This window comes from Catharus ustulatus, assembly GCF_009819885.2.
Source record: "Catharus ustulatus isolate bCatUst1 chromosome Z unlocalized genomic scaffold, bCatUst1.pri.v2 scaffold_26_arrow_ctg1, whole genome shotgun sequence".
Lineage (NCBI taxonomy): Eukaryota > Metazoa > Chordata > Aves > Passeriformes > Turdidae > Catharus > Catharus ustulatus.
In genome coordinates this window covers 2,010,272-2,027,031 of record NW_024879445.1, presented here as the reverse complement: position 1 = coordinate 2,027,031, position 16,760 = coordinate 2,010,272, and the positions used below count along the sequence as shown (strand labels likewise).

Below are 16,760 nucleotides of genomic sequence, written 5' to 3'. Positions count from 1 at the left end.
AACAGGCAGGGACAGGAACAGACACTGGTGTGAACTCACAGGCAAAGCACAAGATGTGTTGGCAAAAAAAAAAAAAGTGCAGTGAAATTGAGCTTATTGGTCATTCTTCAGAAAAACTCAGGTTTATACCAAGTAGCTTTGCTGAAGGACTCAATGGCTTTACATGAGAGTTAATTTTTTATTATGACAGCCACATAATTTAAATAAACATTTCATGGGGGGCTGATTTTTCAGGAAAATACGTGTGACTATATTTAACAGGTAAAACCCAAAATGCGGGCTAGGTATTTTTAGTTATATTATGTTTGCAAGTGCTAGTTTTATTAATGTTTATTAAATACATTAAATTAGGATTAACTAGAGGATTAAATAAATAAATAAATAAATAAATAAATAAATAAATAAATAAATAAATAAATAAAATCCATCAAAGGAAGGCAGAAGCACAGAAATCTACCCCTTTTTTGGTTTCAAGTCACTGTGTGATACAGCCAAATTCTCTATTACTTTCCTAGTTTCTGACAGTGAACTTTTGTTCCAGGGTGCACCATGACTGTGCTTCACACAGAGGTCTGCCTTAATACTTTGTGATTATGGATTGATATTAGGGGGATAGGAAATTTAAATTTAATCATCTGCAGCATAAAAAGAAACCTTAGCATAGCCTTTACTTCCTAATCTAGTCTCTCAGCCCTTCAGGCTATTTCATTCAAGAACAATCTGTTTTCAGAAAATCATGAGTTTCCCTGTTCCTGCATCACCTTGAATTTCTCTTCATTAGAGAAACCTTGAAAGACTGGGCATTCAGATTGTTTGGAGTCTGGGGGTTTGGGGTGGTTTTGTTTGGGTTTTTAGGTTGGCTTGGGGGTATTTTTGTTTGTTGTTGCTTGTTGGGTGCTGTAGTTCCTCTTGGTTTTCATTCACTTTCTTTAATGTTGTTTGTTTGTTGGTTGTTTGTTTTTTTATCTAACCTGGGCACTATCTAGAAATCCAGACTTCCCCCTGCCTTTTGATGAGACTTTTTCACTCAGTGTTTATCAGTTCCACCACTTCTCTCTGTGAGGAACTCTGATTTCTCTCCAGCACCCAGCTCTCTGTATTTTTTTCTCTTTGGTGCAAAGCAACATAATCTGCCTTGAAGCCGAAAAATCACGAGCTACCTGCAGTGATTTTACTGTGCATTATTAATTTACATCAAAAGAAAACCTCTGTACTTCTTAGGTAGGTAGATTATGTGGCTGGTGAAGGATTAGAATCTGATAACAGAAAGGGAGTTTTCTGTTTGAGTCTTTATTGCCTGTAGGAGCAACTACTCAATAAACTGGTATTTTAAAATTTCTAGTGAAATTTACTTCTTGTCATGATAATATAACTTCTGTTTTTCAGAAGGAAGGAACACACCAGCTGGTGTAAAGTTTATCAGAATTGGCACATCTAGGAATTTGAAAATATTCTCACCACAATTCACAGGAGCCACACTTAATTAAATATTCTTCTCACCTGCATGTTCAAATTAAATAATAACAGGAATATATATAATTGTGTAGAAATTATTTTTCAACACATGTTCAATAATGCTCTTTGCTTTTTAACACAGTTTAGTTGATTTTCTTTTCAAATAAACATGTCAGACATGATGCAATGAACAAACTTTCCTCATTCATTTATCAAATATGACAAATGTGTTTGAACTGATGGGACTCAAAGTTCTGAAATTGCTGGAAAAAAATAATTTTAGAAGCTAAATAACAAAGATAATAATAAACAACTTCCATCTTTCTGATTATTACTGATTGCTCCATGGGGTGGAATATTAGGATTGCTCTAAAAGGATGTGGTGGTTCAAGTTTAATTTATTTTCTCCATCACCACACAGACAATATGAAATATTCTGGAAAGCTGTGCATTTTCTCCCAGCTATTTCAACAGGAGTGGAAAATTAGGGGAAAAAGAATCTTGAGAAGATATTGTCTTCACACAGAAAAGCTTTTAAGAGGATAAATTACCACCTGCATCTCACCAAGTGAGAGATAGTTCATATGTTCACTTAGTGTTTTTTATTTCACAGTGACCTTGATTTTTTTTTTCCCCCCACAAATGTGTTAGCATGTATTAAAATGATGAATAACCTGATAAAAATGTAAGGTTAATGGGCTTTGCTTAAAAAGGCAAATAGGGAGCTGAAGAATCTTGTTAAATTTTATAAATACATATAAAGAATTTAATTTAGAACTGAGCAGGTCTGTTCTTTGGCCATTTCCCTTGGTAGGTTTTATTTCTTGCACTCTAAGCTGTTACTCCTCTTGTTCAACTTTAATAGAAAAAAATTCAGCTAACTCTAAAGTTTTATTATGCCAGTATGTAATATCTTTATAAGCAAGAAACAGTAAAACATGAGGGGTTAAAATGAAGCCCAGAAACCCACTGCCATCATTAATTTTAGCATAAAAAATCTGAAATTTTTCTGGTTCAAACAATTGAAACTAGCCTTCATATTTCACTGAAGACCTTTCTCTGAATTTCTATTCACAGTAATGGGAAGATTATCCTATTCCCTGTGTAAAACACTGGGATTTTGAATACAGAGTCCTGGAAAATTAAAAAAAATCAAGTTGAAAGTGCAAGTCACATACTCAAACTTCCAAACATCAAGAAAATTTGTCGACAGAACTGAATTCAGCTTTTCCTGGGCAAAGCCATGTTGTATAAGATTTAGACATTTTTGCAACATTTTCTTTAGTTTGTGTACACCAGCAGAATAAAAAACAACATTCTGGGGACAGAAACAGATTCAACAAAATCATTGAAGGATCTTCAATTCCCAGTGATTCCCCATATTATCTACCATGTCATCTACCATATTTACCACATCCTCTACCCTTTTTAAAATATTTCACTGCAGAGGTGCAGCCCTTTTGAACAACACCAACATGCAAAATCTATAAAACATTTCTACTCCATGCAGAATAAACATAAGCGAGGAGAAATTTAATTATGATGCATCAATATCCTCCTTCTACCTCTTTAAATGTGACTGAAAAATTCTGTGCCACGTTTGAGAAAAGGAACCTGACATTAAACTTTGAGGCTGCTGCGTCGAAAAACACAGGGGAGTTTTATTCTTGCAGCATTTGACAAAGTGTACTGGAAAAGAGGAACTCAAGTGAGATTACCCACCTTTTCTGTCTTTTGAATTTAATGAAATTTGCTGGCTTCTAGATTGAGTTATTAGTTTCAATTTGCCCACTAACTCGTTCAGAGGAAGGGAATTTTTTAGATGGTTAAACAACCTTGCCAATTAGATGTTTAATGAATTAAGATGAACTGAGACACATCCTTAACTGGCATCTGTTGATAAAGAAGTAGCTACATTCCTTGAAGTTGCAAGAATCACTTTTGATTGCTCCATTAGAACTACTAACATTTGGGTTTTTTTAAATGCCAAACTATGACTTTTGGCCCTGAAATCCACTGGAAGTTACAGTGGAAATCTTTGAGCAAAATTTTAAATAAAATAAAAATAAAAATAAAAATAAAAATAAAAATAAAAATATAAAAATAAATATAAATATAAATATAAACATAAATATAAATAATATAAATATAAATATAATATAATATAAATATAATATAAATATAATATAAATATCATATATAAACTTTAAATCATATGTTGTATATTGTATATTGCATATTGTACATAATAAAACTTCTCTCTCTTTTTTTTTTCTTTATTTTATTTTTTCTGGTTCTTTTAAATATGTTCTTATTACTTTGCCATTTCTCTGCTAATCCTAGCATCCCCTTGTGTGCTCCCTGCAGATGTGAATGAATGTGAAGCTGAGCCTTGCAGGAATGGTGGGATCTGTACAGATCTTGTTGCCAACTATTCCTGTGAATGTCCAGGTGAATTTATGGGGAGGAACTGCCAACAGAGTAAGTACAGCATGGTTTTAAAACTTTATTTTTTAATAATATAAAATATAAGATTTTATTTTTACAGAAAAAAAAAATTCTTTAATGTACTGTGGAAATACTTCTTTGTATGTAAAGAAACTCAAAATAGCCAACTTATTCCCTCCAAAGCTGAGGGAATTTCAGAGACCAAATCTGCCACACATTCAAGAATCCGATACGATGAAAATATTTTCGTAATGCTTAATAAATACCTATAGTTAAACAACAAGTAAAATAGTGCAAAGTAGAAAAATACAAAAAAATTCAGGATGGGGTTCAATCTCATCAAATATCCTGTCTTCAGCAGTGTTATTAGCAGAAATCAACAAGTGTAGGACAAAAATATCTGTTTTTTGCTCTGACAAGTCTCTAGCCTCTGAAAATTGGACCACTGCTTTGTGGGGAAGTCATTAATTGAATTAATAATCATTAATGGATCTGTCCTGGGAACAATCTCGCATGATTTTTACAATAACATTGGCTATGGGTGCACCATAAGTGTCTGATTCCTTAAGTTCTTTGTGTATGATAGGCTAGGTAATCCTGAAAACCAAAAATAACAAAAATAGAATAAACTGCTTTGGCACAAAATGCAATATACCTTGGTACACTGGAGAATTTGGGGTTTTTTCACCTGTAAAGATGAAAGCCTATGTGTTTTAGTCAAACAAAAGATGTTACAATTAAGGTATTGTGCATGAAACAAATATAGTTCCAATGTATATTACCATAAAAAGAAAAGGTAAAATATTTGGCATTTTGTTGGATATTACATCCAAAATACCTCAAATACTGGAGTAATCCACATTCAAGAAAGAGTTTCTATAGCAAGGAAAATCCTACTCTGTGTAGCAAAAAAAAATTTGTTCCTTGAAGTTGAATAGTAAATAAATTAAACTGCAACAAAACTAAAAATATGATCCTTTTTCCTGCATTCACATTGTGGATGTGTGGGGGAATAGAAAGGAAAACAGGATGGATCAATGACAACAATTTTTTTTTAAATAGTTTCAGTGAATTCCCAGATTTATAAACCACAGAAAAGAGATTTGAGGCACCCAACGTAATGTGCATGTAGTTCTAGGGAAGAATAAAAGATTAAGATTTGCTTTGAGGAATTCACAGGTCTCTATGGCTACCTGAAAGAATTTAATAAAAACCCCCTGTCTATTACAGTGTTTTTCAGAATTTGCTGGTGAAGCAATTCATGCATTTCCTTAGTAGGTGCAATTGAATTTCCATTTGGAATTCTACCAGGAATCTCATCCATCTCTTCAAGAGTTTATCCCTTCTGTATTTTGGCTGCATCATGAACGCTGCTCAGATAATAGATCACACAAACCCAATCTCCTGTTTTGCTGGAAGTGGGGTAGTCAGAGCTATTACTTAAGTGATCATTGCATTTTCTGAACCATCATGATATTTATGTTCCTTTTTCTTTTTTTCTTTTAATAGATGGATGTGCAGCGATATAGAAAAATAAGTTTGAAGTTGTGTATGTTATCTATTAAATTGAATTAAGTTTTATGTATGCATATATATGAGCAGAGACACACATATTTCTGGTTTTGAGAGCATATAACAGAAAGTATACATATGTACCAAAAAATTGAAATTTTCCAGTTTATTGGAACGGGGAAAGAACTCTCCTGTCCTATTGCAAAATATGTTACTCACACTCTATCTTTCCTTGTGTTATTTTGGGGATTCATACTGACATAAATATAAATATATATAGTTAACCATTAACTCTGCACTTCAACATTTTCTATAGCTGGGCTTTTTAAAGTTTTTTTCTTAGAAGTTTGGTTATGTCATCACATTTAATTACGTAATTACAAGTAGTTATTACACATTCTAATTACACCATCAAAGTTTTGCACATATTTACAGTAATCATATAATTAAATACTGTTATGCTAATTATGTAAATTACTGACTGCTGTCTCAGGATTACCTCACAACGCTCAAAGATGCCTGAGTAACATCACAGAATATGTAAAATACCCTAGATGTAGAATTAAAAAAAACCTGCAAAAGTGCATCATGCAAGCTGCTTTTCCAAGATGCATTTTCCAACAATTTATCTCATTTGTTACAGCCTGAATATCTCTGCTTTTCAACCAGGATTTGTCCATGCTACTCATCAGCCTCCTGCACTTGCATCAGACTGATTTTCCTAGACCTCCACCTATGATTTCCCTCTTTTTAACTCCAGAATTTTATTTCACCACCATGAACTCCTCTTAGCTAATCTCCTAAATAATTCCCTTGTATTTTGTGTCATGTGTGACGCTTTTCAGGTGTGAGGCAACTGTTGTGCTACACCCAAGCCTTGTGTGACACCCAACCCAAATCCCTCTGAGTAGTCTCAGAAATAACTAGTGCAGCTAATCTCAGCTGACCTGGAAGGAAAGGGTTGAAAACTGAGCACAAAAATTACACTAAAAATGAGATTTTAACCATATTTGGACTCCCTTAGCCATCCTCTATTTCTGGCATGGACGAGATTTGGAGTTGCTTATATTCAGTTCTTTCTTTCTCTTTCTTTCTTCTTCTTTCTTTCTTTCTTCTTTCTTTTTTCTTATCTTTCTTTCTTCTGTTCTTTCCTTCTTCTTTCTTTTCTTCTTCTTTCTTTCTTTCTTTCTTTCTTTCTTTCTTTTTTCTTTCTTTCTTTTCTTTCTTTCTTCTTTCTTTCTTTCTTTCTTTCTTCCTTCCTTTCCTTTCTTTTTTTTCCTTCCGTTCTCTTCTTTTCTCTCTTTATTTCTCTCATTCTCTTCTCCCTTTCTCTCTTATTAGCTATGGCTTGTTTTAGAGCAATTCAGGCATAAATGGTATTTAACCAGCTGCTTCTCATTTCTGGAAAGGCATTTCTGGATGAGGCAAAATCAGAGTAAAGTGGAGTGTGAGAGCACTGGCAGCCTCCAAACACATTCAGGCCATTCTGGAATGAGCTTATCAGCCTGTTAGGAGACACTTCAACAAACATCTGGTATTTACAGAATCCGCCTGCAGAGGTTAGCAAACTCAGAAAGCAAAATTAAACTGTATTAATTGCATATTACTTCCCAGGTTTCTTAAGGCATCAGAAATTTCCTTGATGCAGCTGCATCTCCTTCTGCTCTCCCACCCTCTGAACCAATTCCTTGCTCCTGTGCTGAATTCAAGCTATCAATTCTGATCATGTCCATTACAGCTTTCCATAGTCTTGGAGTGTCCACAGATAAGTACTGCTTCCAAGGACAGTTTATCCTGTATTTGGAGAGGGTTGTTTGTTTGTTTGGTTTGGGGTTTTTTGTTTTGGTTTGGTTTTTTTTTTTTTTTTTTTTTTTTGTGGAGGGGGTGTTTTTTGGGTTTTTTTGGTAGTTTTTTTGGTAGTTTTTTGGGTTTTTTGTTGTGGTTTGGTTTATTGTTTGTTTGCTTTTATTGTTTTTTTTTTTTTTTTTTTTTTTTTTTCCTTTTCTTTCTGGATCTCAACATTCTCTTGCAGGCACTTTCACCAGTGTCAGGCTGTTTGCATTATTCAGTGCAAATCCATATTGTTAAAATCTTCCATGCTCAGCGCGGGTAGGGATTTGCAATAATATGTGAGCAGTTCCACAGGTGATATTTTTTGATCATTTTCCTTCCCATTTTAATGCTTTTAATCAAGCAGATGGTACCAGACAGTGGACACCTTACAATTCCACCACTGTGCATTTTGGAGCTGTGTTCTGCTAAATGCCAAGAGTTTTTTTGCCATTACAGCATATGGCAAATTTTCTCATGCTTTTTTCTTAAAATATCTAGATCAAAATAGTCACAATAAATATTTCTTTACATGTACTGTGGCCCCTTCACCTCCTTTTCTGTGGATTCAACATGCCCATATGTAGGACACCTTCATTCAAAGCAGCTGAACAAATTCAATGTCAGAAATCCTGCTAAGCAGTGTAGCTCCACCTTCTTTTCATCTATTTTCTTTGTTTTTATGTTTTAGTATTTTTTATGTTTTAGTTTTTATATGTTTTGTTTTCCTATTGCTCTTGGTTGCCTCCTGCCTTCCTCTCTGTGGAAATTAAAGTGGCATTTTTCTTCCCATTCCCACGAAAATGCTTGTTCTTTCAATGTCTTTTAACCTAAAAAAATTATCCAAAGATCTGACAGATGCAGCCTTATACTCCCAGGCTAGATGGCTTCATCCAAAGTATGCTAATTTAGAATTTAGAATTTTCCTTCTCTCAAAATTATTCCTGGGGGGCAGCTTGCAGGATTGGTAGTAAGGGATAAATAATCTGTTTTATAATGGACCCTTATTCCTTTTCGTGCCATCTGTATTTCACTTGTGGGTTTTCCAGGCAGCTTGTTGGGTTTTTTTGGCTTCAGTGCTTGTCCTTTGAAGTCCTCTGCTTGATGCTCATGGTCTTGGGTGAATTTTGGATATCTCCAGCTCTGACCTGCCCTGCCCCAGCAGGGTCCATAAAGGCCCCATGCTCATGCTCAGAAAAACCCCACTCAAAGCAGACATAAGGGCATAAAAAGTGCACAGACAAAACAAAACAATTTATAAAACATTAAAAAGCTGTGTTTTCAGACTTATGGCTGAGTCAAATTTGCCTTCCAGGAAATCTGTGTTTTCAAAATGTGGAGAGGAATCAGAATTTCGCCACTTTCTTAAATGGGTGAACATGGTCAGGGGATTTCTCAGCTCATGGAATTGCCCTTTTGGCAATTAAGATGTTAAGAGAATGTAAAGGAGGTCCCATTGCCTATAGACCCTTTTTTTTCCAGATGACCTGCTGGGGAATCTTGGTTTGAAGCCCTGATAATTCTTTATTCACCTCCTGTAAATACACTGAACTTGTAATGAGCCACTGTGAAACTCTTCAGCTGCCAGGAATCAACACAGATTTGAGTTCCCTAAATTACTGCTTATCTTAAAAACCTCTGTCAATGAGATTTTAGGTGGGCCTACTCCTCCCTACAGCTCAAAATATCAGTTTGACTCACTCTGTGAATAATGCATCACAAAGTTTGAGTTTAAGCTTATTTTTGATTGTTTTGAACGTGTGCCTGTTTGGTGGATCTCAGCTACTGTGTTAAATATAAAGTCAGAAATCATTGGAATACAAAGATGGACAAATATACTAATGAAGGAGTGGCAAGGGGAAAAAAATAAAAAAGAAGGTAATTAATAAAGCAGATCAGTTCTTTGATCCAGTGAACTTCACAGCCACACAAGTATTGGGCTGGTACAAAGGAATGTCAGGGGAAAGAGCCTGGGCATGAAATCAAAGCTTACCACCAGTTAAAAATTGTTAATCAAACCATGGTCTAATCAAGAAAGTAGAAACTCTTCTTTAATTAATTTTTAAGGTCAAAGAGAAGAGTTTTATTTAAATTTTTATAATTTTTTCTTGCTTTGTTTCACTTAAGAGATCATAAAATCTAAAAGCCACAGTTGTCAGCTTATTTACTAGGAATACACTGCAGAAAAGTTCAGTAAATATGTACATTCCTGCTAGGCTTTATTTAGATGAAAAATTCAGGACTTCCATGGAAAAAAAAGAATGTGGTTTTATAGATATGCATATATGTTGTGCCATGTGTAGATGCATGTATAAAAAATATTAATAATAGATAATTATTTTTAATGTCCTTAGGGCAGTTACTTTATCATTCACATTATACCCCTTTGGATTTATGGGATTAAGTGTGGTTAATCTCACACACAAAAGAAATAATGGGGAAAAAAAGGTGCCTAAAAGAATTTTATCTATTTAATATCAGTTAATAGTGCTAGTGTGATCTCCCTGGATTACAGAAATATCTCAGAGCAGAAACATATCAGAAATAAACTTTGAAAGTGCAGTAGGGAGAATTTTTACATGTCAAACATGACTTTAGGCTGTGTAATTCAACTCAACCTCAGTAATTTGTCCTTTTCTGACATGCCATAAGATAGAAGCAAAAATTATTTGAAAAGTTGAATTGCTACTTGAAAGAGAGCAATCAGCAATAAAAATTCTGCTTTATCCACATCTTTAACCATTTCAGCTAACCTTGAATGGAATACAATTTCTATATTTGCATTGGACAATGAGTCTCTTGCTGGAAAAAAAAAAGAGTTTTGCTGAATCTGCACCAGTCTGTGAATGTTGTCTGGCAGGCATTTCTGCGTGTCGCTTTGGTAGGGGAGTGAAAAGAGGCAGAAAAATGTCACAGAAACGACAGAACACGCTGCTAACACCAAAATGTTCTCCCAGGCATTTCCATGACCCAGTGAGAAATATTAATCAAACTCCCAGCATTTCTAACACCGAGTCTTCAAACAAAACATCACCCTGGCTTTGTTCCACCAGGGGTTTCCCTGTCCTGGCATCCCAGGCAGGGCACAGAGGTGTGAGCAGAACTGCAGATCAGAACTGTGGTTTTTAAATCCAGCACAAACAGGGAAATGAGACTGATCTCATTTTGTTTGATGTTGAAACAAAGTCCTCAGCCCTGTGCCTTCGGGTTTCCATTTCTTGCTGCACTGGCACTGTACAGCAACATCTCTCTTTGAAACTAATTTCTCATATCTTGTTTTGATTAGGCGGGGGAGGACTCAATCTTTGCTGAGACACCTGGCAGAAACTCAATGTGGAACACCCAGGCAAGCCCTGGAGGCCCAGTAGGAATATTTTAAATGTGCAATCCTTTCCATACTCCGTGAGTCATCAAGTGCAATAATAGATTTTGCGAGGTGTCAAAACCCACGATTTTAACTCAACCCCCGTGTTCAACCCTATTTTGCTGACTTTAGATTGAACCACCTCGTTGTGGCAAATTTCCTGCCTTGTTTTCTTACTTTTACCTGTGGATCTGCTTTTATGAAGGGTTTGTGTCATTCTTGACTCAGTCACCCTCAGTAAAAAGAGGATGGAGATTCCTTCTGCCTCTTTTCCTACTGAGGGAGCAGGAAAACCTTTTCTTTCTGCACTCACAGAGAGTAGAGGAGAAAAAAAAAATCCTCATCTTATAAACATGATCCACTGTTCCTTTGTTGGAAGAACTTTTATGTGCATTTTTATGTGTGGCAAAGGCTGTGACAATGAATATTTCAGTATTTCTAAGCCTTAAAAGAAAAATTACAGCACTCCATTATTCTCGAAGTAGCCCCTCTAGCTCTTAAGTTCCTGTTCTGGTCAATAATGCACATTCTTTTTTTATGTCCTCACAGAAATGAAAAATAATTTGCAGGTAAGAAATTGGTACTATAAAACAAATAAAAGCTGGACTGTAGACTATTGAAGGAAGCACAAAACAAATCACAGGTTATTATGACCAAAAAAAGCCTCCTAAAAGTATGGAATGAAAAAACGCTAATGATTATAAACGTGTGAAAGGGGTATATATTAAATATAAACATATAAGGGTATATTAAATACAAAAAATTTACAGCTGCAGTCGGCTCAGAAAAGTTCCAAATAGCCAAGCCACAGGAACATTTTGAAGTACCTTATTTCAAGGCCTATTATATAAGGTACTGGGTATTTATTTCCCAAAAAATTGATTGTGGAGGGTGGCTTGCCATAAGAATGAGCCTGGTCTTGCTTGCTGCTGCCCTTTGGTGGACACAGGAATCATCAATTTGAGTAAAATCATCTCCAGGGCTGCACAAATTCCTCATAATGGAACTGTCTGGAGCTCTGCAGTAGTTAACAAGCCAGGCACTGAATTAGGAGTGAGCACTGCAAAACTTGGAGCTTTGAAGGATGACTCACATTTTGGAGTTTGGTTTAGTCTTGGAGCTCCAAGCAAGCTGTGAAACTTGAAAACCCATATGAGTAACAGGAAAAAAATGAAAAAAAAAAAAAATTTAAAAAATTAAAATGTAACAGAACAAAGGTTCACTAGCCCTAAATGAACTAAAATTTCCATGCTCAGCACAGGTCTCCCACCAGCTGTTCCAGTCCCAGCTGCCACCACTCCATTTGTTCATTCCATCAGATGGTCCAGGGCTTGCAAGGGGACGAGCTGATGTGAAAGATTGGTGGCAGAACAGTAGAGAGAGGAGAAAAATTTTGTTTTCTTCTGGTCATGGTGAAAGTAAAGAGGCACTCAGAAGGGTGCAAGAGATTTTTGGAATAAAGTAAAGTGAAAACTTTAAATATTCACAAGTGTGATAGAATGCTTTCCAAGAAGAGCTGGCAGAATTAACTCTTAATTCAGTTTTCCTTTATATCAATTACTGTATTCCTATATTAATGCTGGAAGTAATTTGACCAGCTATTAGTTTGGTGCAGATAGAAATTTTCTTTACAGAAAAAAAAAAAAAAAGAAGCAAAACTTTTGCTTTTTAAAACACATTAGTATCCACTGCTGATCCAGCAAAATCTGATAGATCTCATCCATAAACATGATTTCCCTCCATTGGCAAATCTGTATATTTGATAGTAACATTCCATGCCTTCACTGAATGTCAATTTCAGTGTGTAGTTTGCAATATTATATTTATTGTTACTCTAATAATATCAGTTCCATTTATGCTCCTGTTGCTGAAACCTAATTTTTTAATTACACTCTCCTGTCTCATACAAAATTCAATTTTACCCATCTGTGATGTGAGCTTTCATTGCAGATGTAGCACAAAAAGTAACAGTGTCGTTAAAACAAATAATGTTGGCAAATTTGCAACTTTAAAAGTAAATTTGAATCCTCATGTCCACTCTCAGAAAAAAAAGTTTATTTTTCTCAGTAATTTCTTTGTTCTTCTGGATAGGAGCTTCCATATAGGAAGCTGAATATTAATTTTATTGTTACTAATGAAAACCTCTTCATCTCCTTTTAAAACTGTGCTTAATCTTAGACATAAAGATAAATCTGCTGGAAGTAAAATGGGATTTAATAATGAAGTGCAACGTGTTTGCCCTCTTTATATAAGTTACATTTCTCTAGAATTGATTTTACACTCTTTTAAATATTGAAACACTATTTTTTATGCTATTTGTTGTTAGTATTTAGTGTTGGAGAGTGCCAATTTCAGAGACTTTCCACACTTTAAAAAAAGTGGGGTGGGTGGAAAACCTAATTTTTAGCTACCAATTAGTGACTACAACTGCAAAGTAAAGGAGAATCCCAAGGGATTCACAAGAAAAGTTACTGGGGTAGGGAGTTTGGTAAATTAGAGGGAAAGAGTAATTTTTGTGAACAGCAAAAACCAGACCTACCCAATATGAGCCCAAGAAAGAAATACAAGAAATATAAAAAGAATAATGCAATAAGGTCTCCTGGCTCACATTCAGCCATCAGGATTTAATGAATCAAGGGGGAATTAGTGGAGTCACGCTTATTTATGTATTGCTGACAGATAACTTCACATTTGCATTTTGTTGTAACATTTATGCTTATTTTTTTTTACATAGATAGTAGTGAAAGTTACAAAATCAACCCATGCCTCTTCAAAAGGCATTTAAGATTAGGTGAGAAGATTTTCTCCACAATAAATTCAATATTTATATATATTTTGCTCTTAAAACAAAAATGCAAGATGATTTGGATTTTGGTGACTACATGATGTTACCTAAACACTCGAAATATGAGTGCCACAGTTATCTACTGGCTTCATTGACCATGATTATTTTTATTTCAGGAAAGAGGATATTATTACTTAGCTTTTTAGCTGAGAAATACAGCCCTCCTCTTGATGATCCCCTAACAAACTTTCACTTTTTTTCCCCTCTGCATAAAATCAAATTATTGGATAATTAGATTTCTTGCAGAACACCAAGTAAAGAGCCTATAAACAGCACTAAAAGGATATACTTCTGAAAAAGCTTTTTAAACATTTAGTTTCTATTCTAATGGATGTATTCATTATGTATGCAGAGTGTTTTCTTGGAGAGTTTATTTTTAAAAATGCCACTTATGCGAATATAAAATGGGATTCTTAGCTAAATTTCACTACCATGTTAGTGGAAAATTCTTAAGAATAAAAAAAATCCTTTAGATTAGGTCGGGTATTTCAGCAATGATTACCTTAACATTGTCTCTGGCAGTGGTAATGACAATAACTTAGAAGTAATATTTAAAGTACACCCCTGGTCAGTGTCTTTAATATCATCCTTGGCAAGAAGTGCCTGAATTTGTTCAATTATTTTTTGAACCGTTGATTTCCCTTCTAGAAGGCCCAGAAAATCACAATCCACTGTGCCAAGAAGGACTTTAAAAACAAAACAAAACAAAACAAAACAAAAAAACACCCCAAAAACCCAAAAAAACCCCAAAAAAACCCAAACAACAAAAAAAAAAAACAGATTAAGCTGATTTTTGTGAGTCTCATTCTCCATTCTCATCTGAGTTGCAGGGGGAATATTGTCTCTTTTCCACACCTCCTCTTAGATTATTATTAAATAATTGTTTATTAATTATAGAATTACAGAATTATTAATATAGAATTAATTAATTATATATATCACTACACCTCTGTAGTTCCTGAATCATTTTTTGGCCCAATTCTTAAAAACACTAGGCCATAAAATCACCACTAGAAAAAGTGGTGCAAAAAAAAAAAAAAATCCTGAAAGAAACCTCAAATCCTTTCTGCTTACTTTTTTTTTTTTAATCTCAGACTAACCAAGAGTTGCCTAACTTTATTTTCAGTCTAAGTCCTCAGCATAGAGCTTGTAGAGCACATAAAGTCCCAAAGTCAATTTTGTGACCATTTTTGAAAAGTGTGAAAGAGGGTTTAGTAATGGAAGCACACGACAGTCACTCAGCAATAACAGCACTCTTGAGAAGCAGAAAGTAACATCCAATTTATTTTTATTTGATTAGCCCTGATGGCCACTGCTTGCACACATGGACCATGGTGGTAACAGAATAATGCACTGCTTTTGGAGGAGATGCTACATCAGCCTAAAAAGTGTTTAATCTCTTTGGACATATCAGCAAATAGGTGGCAATTCTTCCATTACTGCCTGAAAAGCTGTCTTCTGCTGCATGGAACATAACTAATCACCTCATTTTCATGTCACTTCCTGCAGACCTGGAGCTCAACACAGCATCCTTTGAAAAGTTTGGCTTGTCTGAAAGTGTTTGTGTGCTCGTTAGCTGCTGCTGATGCAAATTGGTGAGGATGTTGCCTTTGACGTGGATTATTTTATGTGAAGGCATGAAACAAATTAATCATACCCTGCACCTCAGTGCTGCACTACCACACTGTCTACAATATCCTTGGGAGCCACACCTCAGAGAACAGAAGTAATTTCACTATTATGAGCCACACCATTTTGACTAAAATTTTGGTCCACACCTGAAGTGCAGCTTATAATCAGGTGCGGCTTATATATGGACAAAGAATGAAAAGTTGCTGTTTTAGTTTGGAGGACAGGTGTCTGCTGAGAAAGGCAGGAGCTTCTCTTTGAAATGGAGAATGTAAACCCCCTCCCTCCAAATTATTATCATTTTGAAATCAAGGGGCTTTCAGGCAAAGATATGGGAATAGGAATAACAGTTCTTTACCAGGGAAATTAAAATAGAAATACAGTACTACAAAGAACAAACCCCAAACCCTGACACAGTCAGAGTACAACCTGACACCCATCAGGCAGGGTGTTGGCAGCAGTCCCATTCCATGGTGGCTGCATCCTCCTGCAGTGACAGATGTGGCTCAGCTGGAGCAGTGCTCCTGTACAAGGTGCAGTTTCCCTCCGGAGCTCCAGTGGTGATGTGGAGAAATCCGGTTTTCCTCTGGAGTCCAGTGGAGAAAGGGGCTCCCTTAGTGTCCCAAAACCTCTGTTTTTATCTTGGTAAGAAATGTTGGGCTCTTCCCCCTGGCTGGAGCAACTCCCAATGGGATGCAGTAATTTTATCAGTGCCACAGTGGGACTCAATGGCCATGAGCAGAAAATGACTGGCTGGAGGAAGGATGGGTTGTGAAAAGATAAAGAACAATGCCCTGCCTGGTTTCAATGGATGGCCCATTAGCAGAATATCTCCCACAGAGATCAGGATCACTGCCCCACCCTCAACAGACGGTGACAGAACAGATACCTTTTATCACACTCTGTATTGTAACCCAAGACAGTTGCTGACACCTGGAAATGCGGCTTATAATTGTGAAATTACTGTAAAAATAATTAAAATGTCACTAGGTCAAGGAAATCCATCTTGTTTTGTTTTAAATCTGTGGAGCAAACTCTTGGAGATAAATGTCTTCTGTTAATCAGATTTTCAGAGGTGAATAGCTCTATGGAATTACCACATTCAGGGATGTGAAATGTGCTGTTCCATGGTGCAGTTAGGAGTCACCTTGAAGTTACAAAGCAAACAAACAAAAAAAATAATCTGACATAACCGCTGACACTGTGTGTTCTCCAAGTCTACCAAAGTGAAAAAAAATAAAATAAAAAGGGTATTTTTAAATTCTACTTTACTATTTAATTTTCCCTATGGCTGACTAGAAAGAGGAACACATGATCTGCTTGCTGCCTTCTCCCAGTGGAAATGCTGATTAAATTCCTTCAATGGAATAAAAACATCAATTTGGCCGTGCCTGTAGGATGAATCCTCAGAACAACAATTAGCACGAGTCCTTACAACAGAGCTGCTCAATATCTCTCAGATTAGGGCATTGAATTGTGGGGAAAAAAATAAAAATACAACACTTGAGCTACCAGGACTGAGCAAACAGTTTGAAATACCCAGCAGCTAAAATGTGCAAAGCTGAGCTGTGCTGGGGTCACAAGGATTCTCCAAACACCAGCCCATAAAATGAGACACTAAATAATCAAAAGCAGCACCAAAATGCTGAAACTGGAGATTTTTATTTACTGGTAATG

At 35.6% G+C, this 16,760-nt stretch overlaps 1 protein-coding gene across 1 annotated transcript in view; it reads left to right on the top strand.

The window, feature by feature from the left end:
- The window catches only part of EDIL3 (EGF like repeats and discoidin domains 3), a 234,899-nt gene that overhangs the window by 132,805 nt on the left and 85,334 nt on the right, over positions 1-16,760 (top strand). The window contains 1 exon segment of the mRNA XM_033086417.2: positions 3,799-3,936. Within this exon segment, the coding sequence (XP_032942308.1) occupies positions 3,799-3,936 (138 nt within the window).